Genomic DNA, 27,171 nt, shown 5'->3' on the forward strand with positions numbered 1-27,171 from the left:
AGTGAGTTCATTAAAAGACAGAGTTCAACTCCTTGCCGCCGCACAGCGCTGCTGGGAGGGTGGTTCGGCGGCTTGTGAAGGGGGGAAAAAGAAAGAAAGAAAAAAAAAAAGACAAAAATAGAAAAGGGAGAGACCCCGCAGCTACTTAAAAGAACAGTAAGAGGAGCGGGGCAAGAGCGGCGGAGGAGACCGCGGGAAGAGGGGAAGGGGCAGGCTGCGCGCTCCCGAGGCCCGGCGAGGAGGAAGGATGATAAGCGTGGTGGCCGTGTGGCTGGTGGCCCTTTGCTTCCAGGCTGCTGTCCCGGTGAGCCCGCTGCCGGCGGGGGGGGCGGGGGGGGGGGTGGCGGCGGCGCACGTGGGGCGGCGGGGCCCGGGCGGCCCGCGGGGCCGGGACCGGGACCGGGACCGGGACCGGGGCGGGCTGGGGGGGGGCCGCGGCGCCCCGTCAGCCGCCCGGCTCCCCCCCCCCCTCCGACAGGTTCTTGCAGGGGAGCCGTGCCCTGCCGTGCCCTGCCAGGAGGGCTTCGGTGGCCTTTTGTGCTGGCGGCGGGCTCCAGCCCCCGCTGCCCCGGCAGCCTTAATTCAAACCAGACCCGCTGCGGCTGATCCCGACCTGCCGGCGGCTCCGCCCCGGCGCGCTGCGCTGCGGGGCGGGCGGCGCTGCCCGGTAACCCCCCGCCGGGGAGCGGCAGCCCCTCGGTGCGCCCGGGAGGGGGACCAGGGCGGGGGGGGCGGGGGGGGGGGATGCTTCCGTCCTCCCTCCGGCGTGGTGCGCCCCGTGGAGCGGGCGAGTTGGGGCGAGCGCTCGCATGCGGCCCTTTGTGGTTCGGCGGCGGCCGGGGAGCCCTCCCCCGCGGTCACGGGTGGCTTCTGAAACGGGGGTGCTCCTGCCGCGCCCCTGGCGCAGCCCGGCGCCGAAGGGAGCTCGGGGTCGGCTGCTCCCCGACCGCCTTTGTGCCCGGCAGAGGGTCCGCCCGGATGCCTTTTCCTCCTGCCCACTAAAAAAAAAAAAAACCAAACCAAAAATCCCGGGGGTCGGCTCGGCGCACGAATCCTCCGGCTGCCCCCCCCACCTCCCCGTGCCCGTGGGGGGGGGGGGGTCCGCTTTCTCCCTCCTCACCGCCCCCCTCGTTTCGTGCGCTCCCCCTGAGCGTAGTTAAGACGGCCATGGCGAGGCTGGAGCTTTCTCCAAACTCCGGTGTCCCGGGGACGGTCCCCGCGGGGCTGCGGGCAGCCTCTCACCCGGGAAGGCTGTGCCTCCGCCCAGCAGCAGCCGCCAGATGTCATCCGTGAACAGAAGATGGCCGGCTGTGTGTGTGTGTGTGTGTGTGTGTTCCCCCCCCCCGCCCGGCTCCCTGCCTCCCCTCTGCCTGAGGAGGGCCTTCCCACAGAAACCTGGCACCGCGGCCTCGTAAAAGTGCTTCGCTTGGTCCGTGCTGGGGGCCCTGGGCTCGCTGCGTGGGGTGAGCGGGTGTGGGGTAGGAGGGCCGGTGGCCGCCTCTCGAGGGGCACAGAGCCCGAGTCGCCGTCCCTTTCTCCTGGGGGGGGACACGGGCTCCCGGCCGCCCGCGTGGGCGTCGCCGCCGGAGTCTTCCCCTTTGGGTGCGTTAGAAGGAAAAAGTGGGACGGGAGGCTTTGCGTGAGCAGGCGGGATCGTCGGAGTCAAAACCGGCGGTTTTTTCTTTCTGGAAGGGAATAATTGGTTTGAAACTTGTCTGGAGATGAACTACAGGAGCAGTTGGATAAGGAGTGGCAGAACAAACTGCTCGGCAGGATCCAAGCTGCTCAGAATACCTCCAGTTTTCCTGTACCATTCTGCCTGGGAGCCCTACCTGTAGATCTGGACACGTACACTTCTAGCCCACGTGGTAGCGAGTGGTTACAGCTAAAAATGACAAGCATGTGTGCGTAATCAGCTCTGTTTCGTGGGGAGAGGGCTCTGCTCATAGCTTCTGAATAAGCTTTCTGCTGAATGAAGTGGGAAAACTGCAGTTAATTTGCAGCCTCTGTAGCGCATTCAGATAAAATTCCCCTGTGATAAATATTCCTTACTAGAAATCATAAGGACATGAAGTAGATGCTTGTCTGGAGTTTTTCTGTCTGCAAGAGACACGCAGGCTCGGATGACGCTTCAGATTGAGGGGCTTCCTGGGTGAACACATGGAGGAACCCAAGTCCTTGGGGCTCTCCACAGTGACTTAGCGTCGAGGCTGTTTCCCTTCTGGTGATCACGTGGCCTTTCTCCCGTGTCGAAATGTCAATGACACGGGCTAAGCTGCCTTTCCCACCCATCTGGAATAATTACGTGTTTGCATCAAGTGGCAGAACGCCTCGTGTGTTGGGCACAGAAAGCAGAGTGACCTTACGCAGTCCTTTGCGTATGTCAGATCACAGTGCTGCGGGCACTGGCGTGGTTGTGTTGGGTTCTTGGTGGTCCGATTATTGGAAAGCTTGCCACTGCTGCTGGCACGTCACTTGACCCTTGGCTAGTGCCGGATGACTTGACGCATCCATGCATATTGTCATAGAATAATAATAAGCAGGACCAAGAAAGTGGCCGAACGATAGCTGTTTTCTTTCCGGGTACTCTTACCCGCAGGAATGGTTGGGGAGGGTCCTGTTCTTCTTCAAGGTGACACTTCATTGCTCAAAACACCTTGTATGAGAGTAATTGCCCTCTGCTGTTATGATGGGGGCATTGATTTCCTTGAAATAAGAAGGCTGATGCATCTTAATGGATTAACCTAGTTATTCTTTCAAATGGAACCTTTTACGTGGTATAACCCTGCCATGAAGCCGACTGAGCCAAGATGCATAGCCTGCTCCAGGAGGGCAGTGGACAATCCAGGCTGTACCGTGAAGGAGAACAGGGGTTTGATTGTTTCATCTGGTGTAGGTGCATGCTGGCAGTTAACAGAAGCTTAGCAGAGCAGGCAGAACCTTTTTCCAAGGGTGATGTCATTCCTATCTGAATGTAAACTAATTAGAAGAAATTAGGTAGTCCAGCTTGCTTATTAAACATGTAGGCAGTGGATAAGGAGGAAACACTTTCTTCTGTAGTACCTGCAGTGCGGCGTCACATTATTTATCAAGCACTATAAACAGCGCTTCTCCCATCTGAACACTCACTTGCTGGTGGCTACCTGCCGGTAAAATGGTGACTCTATTGTATCTGGTCAACTCTGATTAGAGCAGAGACTAATAAGCTGTGGTTTGTATCGTGTAAGGGGGCTCTGGTGCAAGTTTGTAGTCCTTTGTTCCAGGTTTCTCGCCGTTTCAAGCATCTAGAAGAGCTAACATTTTTAATGGCAGCACTCTGAAACTTCTGGAAACCAAACAATCCTCTCTAACAACCCGAGACAAGTTACAGCAAGTGCAAGAAACCTGTAAGCCTTCTAAAATTAAGCTAGTGCACTAACCTGAAATGTAGGCTGCTGTTTTAGCAGCAAAATTGGTCCATGTTAAGTACGTGTTTTGCATTGCTAGGGCTTAGGTGTCTCCAGGTGGCCTGTATAGTAGCGCTTTGTCGTAACCTTGTTTGAAGTGGCTCTTGTGTCCAAGAACCACGCTAATGCCTCCGAGAGGGACATTCCACACTGGTTTGTGTCATCCGGCATCTAGGGAGATGGGATTTTAGTAGGGCCTGCTACAGGGAGGAGGGAGCTTCTTGGGAGCGAGAAGATAGGACCGGACCCCTTTCCCGAGGAGGTGCTGTCAATGACAAAATTGCTGTGCTTCAGCATTGCAGCGTTAGTATTTTCGTCTTGGATGACTCCTACTCTATTAACTCGGAACTATTAGTACAGCACTCCGGGACAGCTGGAGATTGATGCACTCGCTGAGACATAGGGTACTTCAAATGGCACTAGTCCCTCAGGACAATGTTCAGTTGATGTTAGGGCACCTAAATGTAGGTGTCTGTGTGTGTGCTAGGTGCCTAAGCTCTCATTATAGTCACGGTGATGTAATCAGTGGAGCCAAAGAGAGCGATTATCTGACCAGCCCCTGCACGTCTGCTTCAAGATGAGTTGCTTTGCCGGGGCTTTGTTGACTAGATCTCATTTTGCATATAAGGGGAGCATCGACACCTTTAGTATCTTTACCTGAGAGCAATTTAGCTTGAAGTGATAGTCTTTTTATTTGTGAAGTTTTCATGGTAACTCTCTCCATAAACAAACAGACTGGACAGGTGCTGTTTCTGTGCCACGAGAACTAGCAAAGCAGTGGGAAACATCAGTTCTCAGCTAGAACAACAGCTCCCTCCTGTTCTAGTGCAGCTGGATCAGTGCCTCCAAACAATACCGTGGTCCTGCTCTGCTAAAGGCTGTGGAAGAAATGAGGGAGTATAGTTGGGTCCTGTATCAGTGTTCTGAAGCGAGGAATATGAGCAGAAACCTAAGTGGATGTGTTTTGGGGGGGAGGATTGCGAGCTGAGCATTTCAGTATTTAAGGCACTGTTTACTTGTGGATTAGAAGTGAGGAACCTTTGCTGCTCCCTAGACTTTGATACAGGCAGTGAACTTGCAAAGTGGAAGTTGTTTTGACCAACAGTGCAAGGACTTTTGGTGTTTCTTACAGGCTCACTTCTCTTCTGAGCTGAGAAGATACTCTAGGCTGCAGAGGGCATGTGGTCTCTCCTTAGGAGTGCCGAGTGTCAATATTATTAACAGGTCCTAAGTTAGAGTTGGCTAGCGAACTTCATTTGAACTACTGCTCTGCTAGGCTACTGGTGTACCACAGAAATGAGCTTTATCTGGCCTGGCTAGAAACCTGGGATAGTGCACTTTCTCCTGGAGAAATGCTAGTGGAGATGCTAGTGGAAAAGCTACTCACTGTGAAGCCTTACCTCAAGGTGAGATAACATTTGGACCTCCTACAAGCAACTCTTGTGGAGCAACATCTGCTAATGTGGTGGTTTCCCAACCTCTCAGTTTCTCAAGCGGTGCTTGGCTGCAGTCAACGTTCTGGGTCTTGTGGAACCGGCATGGGTCCAACGGAGTCTGTTAGCTTGGGCTCCTTGCCATGCTTGACTGTAACGTTTGTATCTCACCGCTGAGACCAGTCTCACCAGTGAGGCTTGCTTTGCTGGATGGGAACCAGCGTGTTAGTGGGATTTGGATGGAGTTGGTAATAGAACTTCCCGTTGAGTCACTGGAGCTGCAGTTACAACTGAGTCATGGAGGTGTCGTAAGTTATGGCTTTTTCTGCTAGCCTTCTAGTTTGAAACTCCTTTGGGTATTGATCAGTTGAAGAGCTCTTGCTACTTCACTGAAGTGCCTTGCTGCTGTGTTCTCTGGCAGAACTATCTTCTCCATAGCCCTTGTTTTTGCAATATGGTTCTCTTTAATGTCCACTCATTTTGCCTCTTAGTGTTCAGGGCTTTTCTAATAACTGAAAGGTCTTCAGGATTGCTATGGCAGAATGACTTCTGACTAAATCAAAGGTACTGATAAAAGATAGGGAACTGCCTCCCAACCAGCTTAAAATACTCGTGGGTATCTTGCCTTTCACGGAGGCTTCTGTGTTTTTGTCATACTCCACCCTGTAACTTTTCTGCACTGCCTGTGCAGTAATAACAATGTCTTGTATGCTAGTCATGGAAACAAAGGCTGACGGTCTAGATTTTTGGCTGTAGGGAGTCCCAGGCACACACTCTTGTCAACCAGCCTTCTGCTAAGTACAGCCGGTTCATGCAACAACTCCTCTGAGTGCCCTGGCTCCATCACCTGAGCGTACACAAGCCATAGCTAGAGAACGGGGGTTGCTCTTTGTCTGCCCGTGCCTCGTGACGAGGAGCTTATTGCCTCTCAAATGGAAGGAAACTTGAACTCCGTTCCAGCTGTAAGGGGAGCATTTAGGTGCCGAATGCTTTGTGGGCAGCACTGCAGGCCATGACTGTCCTGTGCTGTACACAGGAAAGCTCTTCCAAGTAGTTTCGAACGCTGGTCGCGGTACGCATCCTGGTCAGAGCCAGTCAGCAGCTCCAGTCCAGCCCCTCGCATCTAGGGATTACTAGAGGAGTGGACTGTATATTGAAGCCAGAGGTGGGCAGGGGAGAGTGGAGCCAGTCTACCATCTGGAGAGCAAGCAGTGATTAACCTAACGATTTCCAGATGAGAGCTCTTGTGAAGCTCCATGTCATAGCAGCGGTACTGCTGTGGCTGTGTTGGTAGGGAGCCTTTGTATGTTCCGTGGGGATCAGAGCTGGCAGCTACAGTGCTGTAGGAAGAGACTACCGGACTCTTTCCTCTCCCAAAACAGGACCCTATTGCTGCCTTATTGTATGCTTTGAGACCAGTGGAGAAATATAAATACAGGTATGTATATATTTATATAGAGAGATGTCTGTCCCTGTCATGTGCTATTTGTTGACCAGCTCACAGCAGGATTTGGAGGCCGTATCCCCTGACCCCAGGATGGTGATCTGGGAGATTTGATGCCTGTGCTCTGCACAACCACAAGAGCTCAGAGCAGCCTGTCTACCTACCAAAACATCAGTCTCTGGTAAGAGATCTCTGCAGAAGAGAGGACCTGTTATCCCATTGACCAGCTAACAGGTATCTTCTTTAGGGACAAAGCCCAGGCTTGCTTTGGTCAAGAAGTTGAAGGGTAAGGGGAGTTAAAAGCCCAAACTAGAGGAACCACAAAGCTTGCTTGAATTCCTATCTAACGCGAACACTAATATATGTGATATTTTTCACTCCCCTGTTGTGGTCTGTGCTTATGAAACTGTAACAGAGACTCTCGCACCAGCAGATTTGATGGCCAAATGAGATTTGTCCACCTCACTGGCTCTAACAGGGTGTAAGTGGCACCTACGTGCAGTGGAAAAGTGGTAGTGAGGCTTGCATCGAAACTTGCCTAACAGCCTGCAGCTAGACAGCTTTGACTTCTAAATCTCTTTCTGTCCTAACGGAGGAATCATCTAGATTGTGACTACTTTCCCATCAGTGAACAAAGCACCTAACAAAAGAGGCTGACTCTGGCGTGTCTGGGCAGTGGCAAAGGAGTGCTCTGCTATCGTGCGCTTACATCAACTGACTCATGGCCTCGAAGAGGAAAGCTGCTAGCTTAATCCTCCAGCAGCATCGGCTCTGCTCTGAAGGGTGTTTAACTTGCAAAAAGTTCCTCAGTCTGCATCTGTAGTCGCACCGAGCTGTGAAATGATGGTGAGTTTCTTGCTACAGAAGCTGGAAGATGCAATTATGAATAATTAGAAGTTATTACTGCAGTGGCTGAAAAGTGCTAACTGCTCAGTATGCCCCCACCTCCCCAGCATGCAGCCAAAAGGGGTTGAAAAGATCCACCAAACCTCCTTACGCTGATTCTAGTAAGTAAAAGAGGTTGGACACTAGTTGTCCTGTGGCCAACTTAAATGCTAGAGTCCCAGTTGTATAGCAAATCTTATTTTCTGACCTATCCTTTAACATTCCCCCACCACCAGATTGCCTGCTGGGGAACCTTCCCATGCATTATTTGGGGGCATACCAGTTGGCAAGGCTCGAAACTGTGCCAGAGATCATTCTAATAATTTGATGTTCCAGTGCCCGGGGACGTTCCCTGATGTTGTTTAATTTACTAGTATGGATGTAGCCAGTGGGTCTCTGGCAGCAGGCCCAGAATATTATGAAATTGTGAAAACTGCAGTATCCAGTAAAAGAAAGTGAAAGTTCGTAACAGGAGATCACAACTCTCTCACTGAAAACTGAACCTTTTTGGATGCTTCAGAAGGATGAGCAACTGCAGTTGCGTGAGAAATCTTGAGTAATCAATCAGCTGAGGTTTGCGAGGTGAATACTACAAACCTGGAACAGCAAAGCATTCAGTGTAGTAGTGTCGTGGTTTAACCCCAGCCAGCAACTCAACACCATGCAGCTGCTCACTCACTCCTCCCCCCCGCCCCAGTGGGATGGGGGAAAGAATTGGGGGAAAAAAAAAGTAAAACTTGTGGGTTGAGATAAGAACAGTTTAATGGGACAGTAAGGAAGAAAACAACAGTGATGATAATAAAATGACAATAACAATAATAAAAAAAATTGGAATATACAAAACAAGTGATGCACAATGCAGTTGCTCACCACTTGCTGACCGATGCCCAGTTAATTCCCAAACAATCCACGCCCCCCCCCCCCTCCCCAGGCCAACTCCCCCCAGTTCATATACTGGGCATGACATCACATGGTATGGAATATCCCTCTGGCCAGTTTGGGTCAGCTGCCCTGGCTGTGTGCCCTCCCAACTTCTTGTCCCCCTCCAGCCTTCTTGCTGGCTGGGCATCAGAAGCTGAGAAATCCTTGACTTAGTATAAACACTACTTAACACACTGATGTTTTCAGTTGTTGCTATCAACATTATTCTCATACTAAATCCAAACCATAACACTGTACCAGCTATTAGAAAGAAAATTAACTCTATCTGAGCTGAAACCAGGGCAAGGAGTGATGGTGCTGGTACATGCCAGTGATTGAGCCTGTGCTTTTAGAATTGGCCCACAAGGTGGTCCTTCAGCATTTTATGCTCTGCTTTCTTTAGAGATATATTGTGCTGACTAGAGTTGGTAGTCAGTGAGTAGACCCAGAGGTTTATTCATATATGAAATATCTTTAACTTAGTGATGTTTGAACAGTGTCTTACAAGTTTGATCTGTTGTTATGTAGCATCTAGCTATCCCGATGGTACTCCTTGCCAGAAACTTGCCTGAACTAAGGGACGTGTTGTGGTAGGAGTAACTTGGTACTAAAACACTTCACCTTGCCTTGCAATCTTTAATACTGTTTTATTCACTTGTCTTAATGCCTGACAGTCCATCAGAGGTGGCATTAGCGATGTCTCTTGCCTCTTCACAGTACAGACGTGTAAAACGCAGGGATGTCTAAATCACAGATTAAGTCTTACAGTTGCCCATATGAGGCAGGGGAGCATCTAGACTCCACAAATGTGGTAGCATCTCCCCCTAAACCTTAACCTCCTCAACTGATTTGGTGACTGCTCTGAAACAAGGCCATGAGGAAGACAGGTAAACAAACAGTATACCCCAAAATGAAGGCATGAGGCAGCTGAGGCTAGTATCTGATACAGTAAGACTTGCTTGGATCAAAGGGAAGCTCTCTGGTTTATCCTGCCTTTGTAATAGTCCCTTGTTCAGGGCTCTGTGGTACTAAACGGTGCAACTGAGTGGCTCTAGGTCGGAGTCGATTACTTTAATCTACTAGGTTTTTGGTCAAGAAATGCCTAATGCTCATTTCTGAAATGAGTAGAACTATAGGTGACTAGAGCACAATTGCAGCAGCAGTTTTAAGACTGTTTCTGATGGGAGGATTTCATTTGATGCTTCAGCTTTGAAATGATACTTCAACACCCTCATGACTCAGCTTGGAAGTACACCAGCCAGCTTCCATAATCTCATTGAGGTGTTGCATAATTTAACTGTAAACGGGGCATTAGTAAGCAACCGCTGTCAGATCTGTGTGTTACATGCAGGATTAACAATGCTTTTGTAAACCTGGACACAGAGACCATTAGTGTCCTAGAAGAGGCACTGAGAGCTTGATCTCTGCACCATTTTATACGGGTAGATCCCTTGCTGTATGCTCCAGGAGTTATGAACATGCATATTTCTCAAAGGGAGTTCATGCAGCCTGAACTGTGTTCTATGTTAGAGTAATTCAGAGAAACATCCAGCCTGTGCCCAAAGACCATCTGGCCAACTGCTGTTTATTCCAAGGAGACTAGTAGTACCCGAAACATGTACGTGCTGCTTTTCTTTAGCACCTGCACTCAGGAGCTGCTAAGACTATGTGGAAGGAAGGGGTGATGCTGAAAGTGCCTCTTTGAGAAGACTCTTGGGATGGGGGAGCAGGGTATTCCTGATCCGAGATGTGGCTCCTGCATCTGGTAGAGATGTTTCAGTCCTTCTGTGCATATGGCTTAGTCATGCTGGTGTAACTGCATCTGTTTGGCAGGGAAGACTTCTGCATTATAAACAATCTAGGCTTAGTCAACACTGTAAGATCCTGTGGATAAAACAGACCTGATATCATGCCTCATAATGTAGGGAGAGACTTGATTTCTTCACATCCATGCTGGTTTACTTGAAACTGGAAATGGTGAGGCGTAGAAGCAAATGCAAAAAGTACACTTAACAGTGTGTGTTAGTGTAAGACCTGCCAAGGCGCAGGAACTGCCCTGCATTGGATCAAAACCAAAATCTAAAGCTGCTTGCATGGTCGGTGTGAGTCCAGCAACTGGCTGCTGCCTGAGACTCGCAAGTTCCTTCTTAACAGACCAGCAGCTGACTGGTGTGACCCTTGCTGTGCAAGAACAGAGTTTCTTAGAACTCATTAGAGCTTAGCTATAGGGAGCACGACCAGATCACAAGGGAGCTACTGAATGCCAGCTCTTGGCTCATTTTGCTGCCCAAGTCTAACTTACCTCTGCAGCTCCCTTGCAAATAGTCAAGATCTTCTGTAGCAGACTGACAAATAACAGCACCAAGGGATCAGGTTGTGGGGTGTGACCGGTCCTGCCATCTGGTGTGCACATGTGAGACGGAGACTGGGACAGTGTCTTTTCAAGCCAGGCAGCTCTTTCTGGATACTTCCAGTTCCATGATCAATCAGCTCTTCAATGGGGGGTGTGCCTGAAGAGGGTTAGTGGTGGTGCCGTAATTAAGAAGCTGGGTATGAGATTTATAATGAAATACAGCATTCAAAGGTAACAGATGTCCGAGATGTGTGTATGGAAAATGCAGATTGTTAGCAGAAAGAAACATTTCACAAGCATTGGAGACTTCATTGTGCCTCCTTCTGGAGAAAATGTGAGTTTACAAAAGCAATCAAGAAGGCCTTGTCTTGGATTGTTGAGTCTCAGGCTGGTTGTCATGATGTGAAGGACTTGATGTATGTCCTGTAGGGTAAACGATGAGCAGATGAGCGGGGAAGCTAAAGCAGAGTTTGATAGCAGCAGGCCTTACAGCTGGCAGGTGTTTCTGCCACTGAAGTGTCAGCAAATAGAAAGTAATTTTTGTTGTCTTGTGCATAAGCAGTTGCTATAGGATATATTCAGTTGCTATAGGATATATCCTCCTATAAAGCCTTAAGTCTGGGTGGTTCCACTGTAACTTTATGTAACTAATCAGAATACTGTGTCAGCATTTTTTGTTGTTGTAAGGCTAACTATTTGTAGGTTTTAGGAGTCTCATTAAGTTTACTAACTAACCTGCTTTAGCCGAGACCTTTAGTATTCCAGGGTTGCGAGTTCATCTTTCTGCTGAGGTTTAAATAACTTCCTAGCTGCTAGGAACCAGAAGTACTACCAGTAAACCCTTAGTTTGATGATACACTAGAGATTTTTAACTGAAACTTGGATTTCACTGACTTAGCGTAGCACTGCAAGCAGTTTGCTCAAATTAGAAACATCTGTGTGTCACTAATAGAGTGAAAATGCTTCTGTGATCCTTCAAGAAGATCTTACAGCTTTGTCTCCTGGGTCCTTGGCATATCTCGTACTAGGTAATTGCTAGAGTTCAAGGAGGAGAAGAGGGAAACTCCCAGGATTGAGATAAGAACCTGGGTTTTCTCCTAGCCTTGTGCCTGGATACTGAAGGCTGTTGCACTTACTCTTGCCTAATAATAATTCCTGGAGGCAGGAAGTATTCCTGGCTGCATGTTGGCTTCCCTTCCTCAGGTGAAGCAGAACAGCTTCTTCCCCCCCAGAATACTGTGTAGCACGGTGATGAGGTTGCTTCTGACTTCTGGGAACACATCTGCTCAGGTCAGAGCACTCATGCAGCTGTAAGTGACGTTGCTTGGGGTAGTTTTCTGATCACATAAAAGCTGGCATGGAGCTCATGTGAAATGGGTAGTAGTTCCACCAGCCAAGTTTAATGACATTTGTCTCCAGGAAACAGGACCAGAGGCACACACAAGTTTTCCTGGTGCTGCTGAGCAGCATCAGTGATTCATAGTGTGCCACCAGCCTAATTTGAAGACTTGAGATGCCATAGACCACATCACGCTTTCCTATAGACACGTCTCTGATTTGTGAGCTGGGACTTCCTGAGCTGAACGGCTGAAGATGAAAAGAGCAAGTTGTGCTCCTGTGGGACCACCGTCCCTGAACTGCCTCTCGTGTCCCGACGCTGGTGTGCTGCAGCCTTGCGCCCTGTTCTGCAGTGATGGCCTCAGCAGGAGGAACGTGCAAGGTTGAGCCTCTCGGCATCCTGGCACGTGGCCTACAGCTGCACGCTGACCAGTTTGAGCTAACAGGCCTACTGGAAGAAGACAGTCTCAAATGGGACGGATGGAGACACTAGCCACTTTGCAGCTCTTCCCTCAAACCCAGTCTTGGACTACATTCATCAGTCTCAGGGCTGTAATGCTAACTGGTCTGCTTTACTGGAAGCTGGGTTGGTTCTTAGCTTTGTGGGGAGAGGAGACTGGCTTCTCCAGCCCGTGCATGCTGTCAAGGAGCAATCGGGTGGTCTGAAGCCTGCAACTGCAGTTGCACATGCCGGGAAGTCTCGGTGGTTCTGTAGCGAGTTTCACTCCAGTGGCAGTCCTCAGTGCTGATCCCGTAAGACAGGGTGAGCGGGTGGCAGGAGATGGGGCAAAGAAAGGAATTTGCACCCAGATGCAAGCGAGCCTGTTTGTTCATGGTAACAGAAGTCAACACATGGATGGGAATAATTGGCTAAGGATAGGGACCGGACTGCTGTTGAAGACATAAGGTCAATGTGTTTACATGTGTTGGAGGGCAACATTACAAAGTCCAGTCTCCGTTTAAGTGGCTATAACTGCTGATGACTTGTCTGAGGTGGGTTGCTCAACCTCACCTGCCTGAACTCCACAGCAGGCGCTGCGTGTATGCTGCGGTCATCCTACAGGTTGTGAACTAGCCATGTCGGAATACGTGGTAGCCCGGGGGCGTGTGACTGTGCTACTGCAGGGGGAGGAAGAGGCAGCAGGGACCTTAGATCCTGTCACTTTTAATTTCTTCTTCCGTCAGGAGGGTCATGTTTGTCTGTGTTGCAGTTACTAGTATGCATGGGTAGTGGGTATTGGGCTACTAGAGTCCTTTTGCTGGATGGGTTTCCATTTCATGAAGATTTTCTGACCTGCAGCATACTCCCCTTTTTTAACCTTACTTTGTCAGGGTTCCTGGAATGGGCAGCCCACCGCTGGCTTTGGCTGAAACTAAGCAATTCTTGGTCTGTACTTTTCTAAATAAGCAGATGAACTGGCTGTTGCTGAAAGGCTGAATCTTCTCTGCTGGTTTTGCTACACTAGAAGGTAAGAAGTGCTGGTGACTTTAGGTCACAGGGTTTTACAACAAGTTAGGTTTGTCTGGTCTCGGCTTATGCACCTCACTGCTCATCTCTCAAGCCATCTGAAATAGATTGAAATTAATTCCCCGGGATGAACTGGAGCTGTTAGCTGTATGGCCCCACTGATCTGCACCTACTTTGCACAACTCTTTGAGGTTATACATTGACTGTGGCTTTCTCGTGCTCTCTGAAGAAATGAATGCCTGAACTATCAAGTATGTTAAAGAGCTGCAGGGAAGACTCTTTAAAGAAAATCAGTTATAGCATAAAACTGAACTGGCTGCTTCTCATGAGATTAGCTGCAGGGAAAAGAGCTTTCTCATTAGACTGCATCTTCAAAACACAGGCTGCCTTGGATGTGGGAGACAAAAGGTACCGCGCTTTTGGCCACGTTGTGACAACCTGCACCTGCCACTGATACAGAGTTGAGTCGAGTGCTTGTTGCGTGCCAGTCTGTGGTTGTGTTGACCTGTCGGTGAGATTCAGTCATCGGCCTGGGCTGTATTGCTTGGCTGGAAGGAGCAGGTTGGCATGAGTGAAAGCAGTGTGTAGGACCTTACTTGTTTGATACATCCTCCAGGTGGAAAAGCAGGAGCACAGCCTCTAACTTGCTTCTCTGTATTGCTGAAGGACTGACCAGACTTCTAGGGGAGCTGGCTGAGAGAGAACTTGGAGGCAGCCTAGCTCTTCTGCATCAGAACTGACATGGTGCTCTGTACGCTCCTAGCAGCACGCATGAGTGACGTGTTGTCACTGATGCTGTGTACGTTGCATGGCCACAAGGTTCCCCAGCTGTGGTGTCCGTCAGCCTGTTGGACTCCTGCTATCCCTGGCTTTGCTCAGCCCTCCCTGCTGAAGGACATGCAATATACTCCTTGTCCAGTACGGAACTGCAGTCGCACCGGCACTCCTGTAAAGTTCAGGTGGCTCAAGACAAAAGCAGTACTACTGCTTCTCTGAGTAAGGCCTCTATCTAGCCTTTACGACTGTGTTTAGAGATCCGCGAGGACTTAAAAATGCTGTTGTCAGACTTCGGAACAAACCTTATCCATCGTGAACAAACAAACTCTGCAGGAAAGAACTCTCCCTACAACCCCTCTCCTTGCTCCTTTTTGTAGGAGCCCTTTGAGTCAGCCTCTGCTTTGCATGTTGCCTGCAGTCTGAGGGTGGTGATGCGCATTTCCATAATGCATGGCGGTGGCAGGGATGTTACTGCCCCTCTGCCGCAGGGTAGGTGGATGTGTGTCGGCATCCCGGGAACCCAGGCTGTGATTCTCTGTGAATTGCTTAAGCAGCCCTGGCTGCCGCGCTCTGCCCTGTGCCAATACAAACACTTGTGCATTCATGCACCGAGCAGGATTGGGGAACTTGTCCTGCTGGAAAATTCTTTGCATGATGTTTTCTCCTCCTTTTTTTTTTTTTTTTTTTTTTTTTAACCAGACCAGTTCCCTGATCTGGTTCACTATGGGACTGCACGAACAGCTATGCAGGGGATGGCCCAGGAAGCATGAAGTGACACGCTTTTGTGGGAGGCGGTAGTTTAAAGGGCCCCACTGCACAATGTGAAACCCAACCTGATGGTGACAGGCTGGTTTGTTTTCGCTCTTGGCATGTTTGATTGCTGTGTTTCAGCCCTACGTAATTATAAAAGTTGCCCTGTCACAGTAAGGAGAAAATGTAATGCTGATTGGGTAATAGTTTGGTACTTATCAGGTGAGCCTCTAGAAGTATTGGGACTGTAGCTGCTGCGTGTATAGAGTAGCTGGATGCTTTTCTTCTTTGGCCACTGCATCTTGTTCAAAGGATCAGAGTATGCTTCTACTGCTGTGGCCACAAAACTCGACAGAAAAGGAGGATCAAAGCCTAGCGGACAGTGGGCAGAGTTTACAGTCTGGTCTGTTCTGCCCGTAGTGAAATAGATCCTAAAAGCTCTCATCCTATTTTGAGTAGGCATTGGAAGGTATTTCACTGCCTTGAGAGCCCGAGTGCCAAGAGGTGGCTACTGTGTGATGATCAGGTGGTTCATGCCTCAAACAAAAGCAATTGCTGTTGCAGCTAGGAGCTTTCCCTCAAAGATAGTCCCCTTCTCAAGTCACCAGCCAAAACCAGAAAAGGAGGCCAGTAAGAACTCGGTTAACCAAGATTCTCCAGATTTCTTTATAGTAATAATGATCTGATAGAGAAGCAGCCAGATTAACTGGCGTATTTACCTCTCGCTGCTAAAATGGTGCTTGCATTGCTAAGCAGAAGAGCATCCTTTACTTTCCACTTGAGAGCTGCCTGATGGCATCCCTTTGGAAGGAGCACCCTGTGAGCCACTAACCAGCCTTGTTCCAGTTGACATGAACTGATAGTTGGAAGGGTGGGGATGATGAAGTCTGGTATGCAGCAAAAGCTCACTGAGGGAGGTGGGAAACAACACCAGCTGAAATAGGGAGGGCAGATAGTTGCAATGCTTTGAACAGCCTTGATCAGAACACTAGCCAGGGATAAAAGTACTGCTTAAATCTCGGCTATGCAGTCCATGGGCTGTTTGTGGGACGGTTTGTAGCCGTCTCTCTGCTCTTTGGCCTGTGCTGTGCTGCTTTGGTCTGGCTGTTCTAGGAAGATAACTACTTCATTAACCTGCAGGGTCACCAAGCAGCACTGGTGGTTAACTTTAGCAGTGGAGTGACAGGAGAACCAACTGGAAGAGCCATTAGCTGAGATGGTGGCACACGGCTGCTGCTTCTGATGCAGCAGACTTGCACACAAGCTTCACTTCTGACTTGCTGCATAAAAGCATCAGTTGTGTTTCAGCTACTTCAGAATTATGGCTGACAAAATTGAAGGTCTGCATGGTCAACTTAATGGTAGCAGTCTGTATGCCTACAGAAGGAGGGGGGTAGGTGAGGGTGCTCGTGGTTTGTGGTTTGGTTTTTTTTTTTTTTCCTTTAACCATTTAAGCTGTCTGAAGACCATGGACATCTGGGACTGTAGTTAATCATGCGTGGGCTATTAACTGCAGAATATCAAGGTTTAACAAAGCTAAAATTTCTTTCAGCAGGTGGTTTTGTCTTCCCACACACTAATAGCAATATTTTGAGGTTAGCAGCTCTTCAGGCTGCTCTGCCTCAGATAGCATTTCTGTTCGAGGGACTAGCTCTGCTCTTCAATATATAGAAAAAGGTGAAAGACAAACCTTTCTGTTTGAGTTTATTTTAGAGCTGTTCAAATCCTTGTGAAAGTCTTTTTCCAAGATGCTCCAGTGCCATATTTAGTAGGCACACCAGAGAGCAAACGCTTGTCTTGTTCTTGTATGTCTCTCTACACAAGAGCAAGCCATTGGTTTTGCTTCCCATAAAGTTGGAAGAATCTGCAGGATGCTCAGGGAAGTGTTTGAGGTGGGAGAGCTCATTACAGCTCATTCCTTTTCAGCTGAATAAGAAGGATTTATTAGGAGAAACAAATGTGCAAATTTAACAGCATTATTTAGATAATGGAGGATTTCAAGTGTTTTTGACGCTGCTGTGGCTGATCACTAACTAGGATTAATAAGAGTGGGATACAAATCATCCTTAATCTAGTTTAGGGCTTGTGGCAGCTTGTGGCAAAGCCAGTGTTTTTGCCTACCTCAAAGAGCAATTTGAAAAAAGCTGCTTCCTTTTACATATACCGTGGCTCCAAATTAAAGAAATGTGGTTCCCAGTTTGGGCGGGGTGAGATCAACTAACAAACTACAAATCTCCCCTTCATCATGAGAGAGTACTTCAGATCTGTGTTCTAGCAGGAGGGAACTCTGTGGCAGCTGACGGGATAAGCACAGAAAGATTCATGTACTGAGACTGCAACCAAGATGAAGACTGAAGAATAGTTAGAAATGATGCTTTTTTGTTTTTTTTTAAAAAAAAAAAAAGTCCATAGTATGTCAGATTTCTGGATCCAATAATACTGCTAACGAGTTGTGAAAGCCTGGCCCATTCTTGATTAAATTGAAGATGCCACTAAGCAGCTTTCTGGTTGTCCCAGCAGAACTGAATAACTATTGTTCTGCAACAATACAGCGCTCAGCAAGAGCAGAGGCTAACAGTCTCCCTAGGGTTTCCCCTAAACAGGCTGCTTTGATACTTGGGGAAGGGGGTCTTCCACTGGTTAATGGGAACTGGTTAACGCATATCAAAAATGCTGTTAAAAATTTTAACCCTCACATGCAACCGAATTCAGTGACACCAAATCAAAAGGGCTTGGCAAGTTATTTCTAATGCGTTGTCTGAGCTGCTAAAAAAAAAAAGCAGCTAAAAAGATACGAGCTTGTTAAATGGTAAAAAAGCAACATGTGTTGTAGGTGCGGTATAAGAATTGAAAGTTTTCTTGACTAGAATTCATGAGATACCATCAGAGATCCTTCAAAGGATCCCACCACCTGAACTTAAATGTGTTCATCCAGCCTCTCCGGCATCGATTACTATGTGAATGGTCCACAAATAGTCTCAGTGGACTGACAAATGAACTGGATGATGATGGAAGTAATTTCTAAAAGCACATCCACATCAGCTGATTATATCTAACAGTCTGGTAATCAAATTTTGAGCTAAAGTAACGCAAAGTTGTTGGTAGAGTAATCTTGCTTTAAGCTGGAATTTATTTTCAGCTCTTTTGTATGATAGCACAACCTGGTGATTCAATCTGTGTTCTGTGCCCCTAATCCTCTTGACTAATCAAAACCTTTTTCATTGGTGTAACTCAGCTGCAATAAAAGGTCATGGAAAAGCCCTGACCACGAGGTGTTTGTTGTCTGAACAGCACGGTCCGTCTTCCTGATGCAAACCCAAATTAGTTCAATCCCTTCCAATGCTGTCCTGAGTCAGTGTTTTATGTTAACCTTGCTGTGTCTGAAATCCTTCAGCAGCAGATCGTTATAGAAGCATGACCTTTCTGCAGTACTTGTATTTTGTGGTGCCATAAGGAAAGGTTACTGCCTTTCATGCTTACTGAAGCTGTAGTCTACGGAGCAAGAAGTGTAGTCTTTCTATAACCATACAGTTACCTAAATTAGGCAAACGTTCCCTTAACACTCATGTGTCGTGAAATCGGACGATGTCATGAAGTTACATCACTTTGTGGATATTCTGACTGGTACATCTGCATAATCCTGTACTTTCCTTTGAGTATTTGGGGCAAAGACAGTCCCTCTCAGATCCCAGGCCTCAAACTACCTGGTCAAAGGGAGATGCCGCAACTCCCAGAGGAGCAGCTTGGGACTAAACACTTTGGGACAACTTAAGTAGAAAGACACATTTAGTGCAACTTCACTAAGTTCTCATATAAAGCTGTGGAAAGCAGACTTTATTAATCCTGAATCATGTTTTCTGTTATTCTCTTGAAGTACAGTAGCCAGCCTCAGGGGGCAGGAACCGGTCTGAGTCTGCCTTCATGTTTGCAGGTGGCTGCTGGGCAGCTCTACACTGGAACAGCATGGGTCTCCATTGGTTTAGACTGGGCTGCACTGGACTTTCCTCCTCTTAGGATGACCTAGCTATCCCTGCTAAGGTACAGAAATCAAACTAGGATTCAAAGAAGTGCATGACGAAGGCTATGGAGAAGTAGAACGTGCAGCAGCCTGGGAAGAGGCTAAAAAGCTCAAGTGTGAGGGGAAATGTAAGGGTAGGCTGGCTGAACACGCTGGATAACGAGAAAAGAAGCGTGGCATGACTGAACAAGCCATATCCATTAACACCACAAGTGGAAGGGGTGCTGGCTCGGTAGTCAAGATCAAGAGTTGCTCTTTCATTTCCTGACAGTCTGTGATCCTTTCAGGTGTGTTGCTAAGGTCTGCAGACCACCAAAGCTGTCCAGGTGTTCTTGGAAATCCTCTATGAGCTACGCCTGAAGATTCAGATTTGGGGGGATGTTAGTCTCAGTCCTAGATAAAGGTGTATGGTGACATGTCTTACACTGTATTGGCAGTCCCTTTCCTCAATAAAAAGCTGGAGAGATTGTTTTCTAACTGCGTCAAGGTAGAGACTTCCCACTGGGAGGACAATGCACCCCCCCTTTTGCAATGCATCCTTTACACTCAAAACCAAGCGGAGTGGGAGAATAAAGGATTGTGCTTGCCACTGCTAGTGCAAGAAAGGAGGGAGAAAAGTGGTCCCCAACCCCCCCATCGACCAAAACGGTGCAATTTCTGAAGTCTGACTTCACTTTTGAACGTACTGGAAAGGACGCTCAAGGGAGCAGAGTTTGGGAAGCCTGGCAGTTCTTTCCATGCTCTTTGTGCACCAACAGTTCGTACTCTTTAATATTTGAAGTGTAGTGAGATCAGCTTGTGTGAGTCACTGACCTTCGACACAAGAAGAAAAACATACAGGAAGTACTTACCTGACCTACTTTCCATGGTTGAGTGCAAAAGCACAGTGCAAACAAGCAGGGACAAATCTAAAAATCCAAATTACCTCATGACATGCAGCTAAACAAAAAATTGAAGGGCAGTTTCTTCTTGGAAATTACTCAAGAAATATGCTTGCAGAAGCTTGCGGAAAAGTGGTTTGTTTTGGTTTGCCTTTTTTTCCAGTAGAGAAGGAAAGTGCTAAAAAGTTTAATGTCTATATGAGGTTTTTTTGTTCTTACTTTCTTGTTATTTAAAAAAAAATCTAACTACAATGATTGCCTAGAAGGGGTAAGATCTTGGGCCTCATTAGGTTGGTGGCAGCTTACATGCTTGTCTCAGAGAGGTTGAATCTAATGGGCTAGTTAACCACCTTGGAAACTAGTTTTCTATGGAAATGTGGGGAATGGATAAGGTATTAAGGACAGAAGAGAAAACTGGATAAACCTGGTATCTTAAAAGAATGAGAAGGAGATAGGGCCAATAAAGGCAGCCATGTAGGTAATAAAGTGACAATGAGAGAGCTCAAGTGCTTTGTTTGACAGATCATACTAGTGCTGGCTAACTGCTTCCTAGGATGAAAATGAGTGTTATAGTCATTTTTCAGTGACACCGTGTTAATGCAAGCTAGAGAAATACAGTGGGCCTGGTTGCAAACCGGCAAGACTGTATGTTGTTCTTTTTACGTAATAAAATGAGATTTCACACTCCCGATAAAACTATGATCGGCTTGGATGATGCAATGCAATATCTCCTAAACTTGCAGATGGGGCAGTGGTGGAAGGGGATGACAAGGGCATCTTGAGGATGGGATAGAAATCGAAATTCTGGAAGACGGGGAGTGTCGTGGGATGGGGAAAGATTAAATTCAGAAGAAGTGACTGACAGGACTTTGGTTTGAAATTCAAGAAGGAGAATGACTGGTTAGGTAATGGTAGCCCTGCAGAAATAAACCTGGGGCTAGTTATGAGCTGGGAGTCAAGCATGTTGTACCGATAGGAACAGTAAGTTTATACAGCAGAGGGCAACAAGGTGCATGAAGTGATCACTCTGCTTTATTTAGTGTTGTCTTCTTTGGATATCCTGAACAGCTTTGAACATTGTGTGTTATGACAAACAGGTGCAGTAGAACAGGGCTTTGGCCTCTTGTTTCAGCTACTGAACTGTGCTGGTTAGTGTACTCCTTGAAACATAAATGGAGAAAGCTCAGGGTTGTATTCTCCTACATGGAAGGCTGGCTTCTATCTCCGGACTTAGCCTGAGTGCTCACACTTATAAAAAGGGAATCTCATTCTACTTCCAGTTAGACGCTGTAATTTCAGATATGTGAACAGCGCTGGAAGGGCTGAAAAAGGCAGAGAAGCCAAACTAATATGTCTCCCTTTCCTTTCTGCTCCTTAGAAGTAATGCAGTAATTTACAGATGAAGTGGTTGGTAGATAGCAAAGACATGAGCAGGCAGAACCTGAAGCAGAATGGTTATGTTGTGTAAGGACTGAGCATCGGCTGCTACCAGGATGCAGCTCTAAACGGATTCCATGCTTTCTTCTTTCCCAAAGCAAGTGCAGCCTGGAAGCAGCACAGAGAAGGGAGACAGCAAGACTGCCCTTTCCAACACTGAACAGACTAACCAGAACTACTCTTTTGGGGAGGGAGGATGGAATGAAGAAGGATGAGAAAATGCAGTCTGAACAAAGAAAGTTTGTGTAACCTTCAGGAGCCCTTAGAGGACTCTGCGCAAGCAACACGATAACTTTAAGTAAACTCATCACTAACACACCTTTCCCCTTCTCTTTAAAGCAAACTACAAATCTGAACCTTCCTCCTGAAGACCTTGATTCATCTGGTGATGATGACGATGCATTCTCAGGTTCAGGTGCAGGTGAGTTATTAGCACTTGTACTGTTCGTGCTTGATCCTTCCAGAATGTGGCAATCGAGATCTTGATGAGCATCCAAGCTAAAAGTGGGGAAGGGAGGATCATATACACACCCCCCCCTGCCCCAGAATATGAGAGTTGGGAACACAGAAAGAGCCTAATCTATTCATCTTGTATTGCTTCAGATACTAACAATTAGCAGAAAATGAGTTGTAGGAGACTTGAAAGGGAGCAGAAGCAGGCATATTCCATGTGACTGCTAGTATGAGGTATTGCGTGAAGAATGTTATGAAACTGGACTGATTCTTTACTCAAGGGGAAGAGAGACTGTAAGAAGGGCCTTTGTCCTCTCTTACGAGCTGACAGGAGATACCACTCGAGGGTGCATAAACCCCAACCTGCCAACATACATCAAGTGCAAATTTTATATCATCAGAGGTGCAAGTTCCCATTGGCCATAATTTTTTAAAAGTGGAATAAAGGGGTTTTAGGGTGGGGAAAAAGTCTATCAGAATGATTACTAAACTGCATGAGAGAGACCTTTGGTGTTCAGTGCTGAAGTTGAGGAGATGCTACTGAGGAAAGAGCAAGCTATTGAAAGCTAATGCATGGTATCCTTCTGCTTCCTTCCAGCCACATGCTTGTGTTTTAGATTAAATTCTGCAGGAATAAGACCCTGACATCAGTGCCAAATGTGCCAGCGACTAAGGGTGTTTGAGTATATGGATGACTGCTCTGAATCAAATAAAAAAATATTTATGAGAAAAGAGTCAGATAACCATCCTGAGCAACCAGTGTACTGGAAGCAGATGTCCCCCTTGTCGACCTGTCTGCAAACAGACTAGCAATTGTGCCTTGGGGAGAAGCAGATGACTAATAAAGTATTGCTGAATAGCGCATTGGTCTGTCCCCTCCTTATTCCACTGAAAAGGAATTACAAACTGAACTGCTGTTGTAACAAAAATTGGCTATGCAGGTTAGGCATCCTCCTTAGAGCAGCATCCTGAAGGTACTATTAATAGGTCTCTAAACTGGCCAAGGATAATATTTTTTTTTGTTTTGCAGGTCCCCTGACTGACCAGTCTCACACCTGGAGAATCCCAGGAGAACCAGCTAATTCCTCATTACTGGCAACACCAGTGGATTTCAACGAACAGCTGTTTCGCGGGACTGAGAGCCGAACTGAAAAGGAAGTAATATCTCCTCCTGCAACCAGTAATGTAGTGACAGAGGAGCCAGTGGTAGCTGTGAAGGACGAAGTGCTCATCCTGGGCTCACCTGATGAGAAACCAACAAACGATGCAGTTACAACAACAGTGAGAAGCCCCACTACTCACTTGCCTTCAGTGGCTCATGTAACTCCTTCAGAAGCCTCCGGCACGGTCCACGAGCTCAAACCTAAAATCCCTAGCTCTGAGATGCCAGACACTAAAGACGTGCCTGAGCCCCACTCTACCATCCATCCTGAGGGAGACATCACTGCCACCCCCACGACGACAGCTCCCAAGGACGTTGTTCCTACACATGAGGAGGTTTCTGAGGATGGCTCCGGAGACCCGGTGAGGACTAATAGCTTTGACACCCATTCCAGGGAGGTGGCTTTAGTATTATCTAGTAAGTTGGTTTTGCAGGAAAGGGTGGTAATTTGTCAAAAACAATGATTGATTTACTAGGTTATTTTGGTGGAGGGTTTTAGATGAGAAAAAAACAAAGCTGTGGAAAGTCTCCAGTAACAGACATGATGAGAAACATGAATAACCTGCCTTGTATGTCCCAACAGGGAGACTTCATCTTGACTAAAGATGAGGATTTGGTCCCCACCCAGAACTCAGAAGTGCCAGCTGACTCTGGGAGGAATGCCAAAGCAGCAGGAGCCTCGGGAATTATGGACAGAAAAGAAGTTCTTGGAGGTACCTGATATTCTGGATTTCTAGCTGGTAAAAGCAGGCTCTCATAGGAGTCTTCCAGGCAGCAGAAGCTGCAGTTCTGCAAGTACATCTCTGAGCATGAAAGCCAACCTTTTACGTTAGACCTCTGAAATAAGGGTGGTGATTCATGATTCTGTGTTGTCAAGACCCTAACAGGGGCATAATATTAATCTGCTAATCGCAAAGCTGCTACTGCTAGTTATCTGAAATTTTGTGTTTAAACCTATTGCTTCGCTCCTTTCAAAAATTACAGTAAAACTGCTCTAATGCTGCCTGGGTCAAATTACTAGAGTTGAACAACGTAGCCTTGCGTGCTTTGCAGCATAGCCCGCTGGGAGATCTGTTTCTCTAGGTTTACCTCGTGTAGATGAGCAGGCTCTCATCTTGGTAACGGCAGGATGACTGGTTTGGGAAGGGGGCAAAAGGACAAATTAGTTTCTGGAAGTCATGAATTCAGGGACCGCGCAGTAAGGAACAATCTGGAACTTACAATGATACTAGCGTTATCTGGTGTGGCGTCTAGAGTAATTTGTGGCTTTTTCCCCCTTCTAGGTGTTATTGCTGGAGGACTAGTAGGCTTGGTGTTTGCAGTGTTTCTAGTTGCATTTATGCTGTACAGAATGAAGAAAAAAGACGAAGGCAGCTATTCACTGGATGAACCAAAACAGTCTAATGGAGGATACCAAAAACCACACAAACAAGAAGAATTCTATGCATAAACACTGATCTTCAGGACACTTCTTATTCCATCTTTCTTGGACTCTTCTCTCCCTGCACGTGGACCTCCTAGTGTGCTTTGCATTAAACTTAAGCCATATGATCATTGGGTTATTTGCCCTTACCACTTTGCCATTGGAAATTTTATAACTACAAAGTAGATCTGGATTCATTGAAGATTCCCTGCTTTCTTGCACAACTTTTTTATTTTATTTTACTTTTTTTTGAACAGAAGTGGGACTGCAAGTTCCTAAACTCACTTTGGTTTACCTAAAGACTGCTGGGGCAGGCGGTGGGGAGAAGATAAGGGAGCACTGTATGTATAAACCTCTTGATATTTAGGGAAAGGGCTAGCAAGAATAAACAATTATCAGTGCTCAAATTCTATATAGCAGGGATCCTTCCTATTTAATTCATGTATATGTTTTAAGTGTAACAAATTGCTGCGCTGGGCAGACGTTTGGTACACTGCAATCCTCTAGCTCTTTCTACCTGCCGTATTTGGAGCACTTAACGCCTATGAAACATCAAGATGAACATGATTTCTAGTGAAAGGAGGTGTGAGGGGCAGGGTAAGCAAATGACTGTCACGTGGTTTAAAATAACTTATATTTTGGAAGCATTATCCCGTAGTCGGAACCAGCTCCTAAGCAGTTGGTGCATACAGTAATACAAAACAAATCCCAAAGACCCGCAAACTAAGTGGAGAGTTCATTTTACCAATAGCGTTGGACTGTCCCACTACCCTCTTGCTCTTTCTGGGCTTAGGTAAGAAATAGGTTTTTCTAAGCAGTCTTATCTCAGACATTCCCTCTGCTTAGGTGCTGAATCTAGGCTGGGCTGTCATGCTGCAAATACTCTTATCCCACGCTGCTGTGTAGTCGCCAGGTGACTGATGGCGTGTTGTAGCACCTACCTCTCTGTGCACTGTTTACAGCGGTTGTCTCGGAACGTGGTCTGCCGTCTATGCCACAGAATACCTTGGCACACAGGGGTGGAAGGTAGAAAGCAGCGTATCATGACTTCGCAGCTAAGGAGTAGAGAAGCATAGCATCTGAAACAAACCTGATGAAGGCTAAGCGTAGGTGGCCTTAAATATATACAACAGTTGGCGTGCTTGACTCGCGCGACTCCAGAACAGCTCTTCAGAAGCTGTTCCTGCACTTTGGAGAGAAGCAGCTCCAGGGATGTCAGACTAGTAAGGGCCGAAAAGCACCTCCTGACGAAAGTCTGGATACCTGAAGCTGTTGGTGGTCAATGTGCTGTCAGATGCGGGGCACTGAGGCCTCATTGAGGGTCTGGAGTTCTCCAGAGTATCTCAAACCGAGTGAGAAGAAAAGTGTGGTGTTCTGCACAAGCCTTACTTCTGCTCTGCCTTTTGTTAGCTTCTTGCAAGTTCAGTTCGTCATCACTCAGTGCAGAAGGTATGGGATGGGTGGAGGAGTGTTTACAACTGATGTAAATATTTGTACTGTTGAGCCAGAGGGAATGATTGGAGAATATTGGAGAATATTGCAACAGTTGGTACAAATGTTGCACATTAACAGTAAAACTTAAAAACCTGCGTAATTTAAATGAAGTATAGAACACTCCTGAGCTGCTACGCAGCTAAAATTGGTGCCTTCTCTGCAAACCCAAGAAAAAACCAAAACACTTCTTGATTCCAAACTCTTCTTTGTGCACAAGGAAAACTTGTGCATACGTGTAGCTGGCTGTTTTTAAGTAAAGCTGCAAAATCCATTACGTTTGTTTGTTGGTTCGTTTTTGGTGTTTTGTTTTTTTTTTTTTTACTGAATGAATTTTTATAGGTTAATGCAATGACCAGATGGTGTTAATTTCAGCTGTAATTCTTTGCTTTGTATAGGAATGTAGAAATGTTGTTTGATAGGTTTATCTATGAAAAGGTTCTTGTAAAGCACAGGAAGATAAAGTGGTAAACTTCAGTTGTACCTCACAACCTTGCTAAGGGGAAAGGAAGAAAACTGTATATTTTGGTAGTCTAAACTGACAGTTTGTGAAACAAACATGACATTCTGTGTTATTTAAGTGGTACAAATGAAATATGAGTTCTAACAGAAGATGCAACATTTGGTTATCTGTATGCCACGTAAAAGTATACTGCAATAAATGGCATTTTGGCAAGAATGTGCCTGATCTGTGAACATTGCTCTATATAATACTTCAGAAAGTAGTTGTGGTTTTTAAGACTGCCCAGTTCTTTAAGAAGTTGGATTCCAAGTATGAAATGTGAATTTTGGTGCTAAACCTACAGAGGTTCAGCTCAGAATTTGAAGGGTATGAGTGTGGCCTGCTTCCCTCTTGCCCTGCCCTGGATGTCCGAGTTGTGGTGAGCTGCTCTACCCTGAAGCAGCGGTGTGGGATATGAACAGGCTGTAGTGGAGACTTGAATGAAATCTCTGTTAGAGCCCTGCAGCATTTCATGCTGGTTCTGATTTTGGCAGCTGTCCTTGCTTGCGCAGCATGTCACCATCCCCTAAAAAGTGAAAAAAGTTGTTAATCTTCCACAGGGCTTCCTCTTGCTACCTGACTTCTGCCTCCAGGAGTTTGAGAGCAGAGGGGGCTGCAGGAGGGGCACCTCCAAGTCCTCCTATTAAAACATGCTTCCCAAAACAAATTTGGAGATTGTAGCTCCAGGGAGGGGGAACAGAGCAGGCCTGTCCTAAGTATTCTGCTGTACAGCATCAATTACTCTGGGGTGCTACGGCTTGTGTGGGAGAAGATGGAGAAAAACAGAAGTAGAGGAAAAAGTCCTTCACAAAGTAGGGAAGTCAAAAGCTGTTGCTTGTCTGTCTGGGTCTTACTGCAGCTTATACAATTCTTTCCTTTTACAAGGCTTTTGGCTGTAAGAAACTTTTTTTTTTTTTGTTCTGTAAACTAGCCACCATATTTTTAGTTTATAATTTCCTCTTGCTTACACTGGAACCATGTGGGCTGTG

The 27,171-nt window shown here is 46.9% G+C and overlaps 1 protein-coding gene across 1 annotated transcript; it reads left to right on the plus strand.

Annotated features, from left to right (window-relative positions):
- SDC1 (syndecan 1) lies at positions 1-26,359 on the plus strand. Its single transcript, XM_052809822.1, has 5 exons — positions 1-304; positions 21,491-21,572; positions 22,635-23,128; positions 23,350-23,479; positions 24,050-26,359. The coding sequence occupies exons 1-5, from the start codon at positions 248-250 to the stop codon at positions 24,214-24,216; spliced, it is 930 nt and encodes a 309-aa protein (XP_052665782.1). The 5' UTR covers positions 1-247; the 3' UTR covers positions 24,217-26,359.
- Positions 26,360-27,171: the final 812 nt, after the last annotated feature.

Source organism: Harpia harpyja, chromosome 15 (assembly GCF_026419915.1).
Source record: "Harpia harpyja isolate bHarHar1 chromosome 15, bHarHar1 primary haplotype, whole genome shotgun sequence".
NCBI lineage: Eukaryota > Metazoa > Chordata > Aves > Accipitriformes > Accipitridae > Harpia > Harpia harpyja.

Coding starts and splice junctions, on each gene's coding strand:
- SDC1 (XM_052809822.1), top strand. CDS start 248: ATGATAAGCGTGGTGGCCGTGTGGCTGGTGGCCCTTTGCTTCCAGGCT. Junction 305..21,490: donor GCTTCCAGGCTGCTGTCCCG/GTGAGCCCGCTG, acceptor TTCTCTTTAAAG/CAAACTACAAATCTGAACCT. Junction 21,573..22,634: donor ATTCTCAGGTTCAGGTGCAG/GTGAGTTATTAG, acceptor TTTGTTTTGCAG/GTCCCCTGACTGACCAGTCT.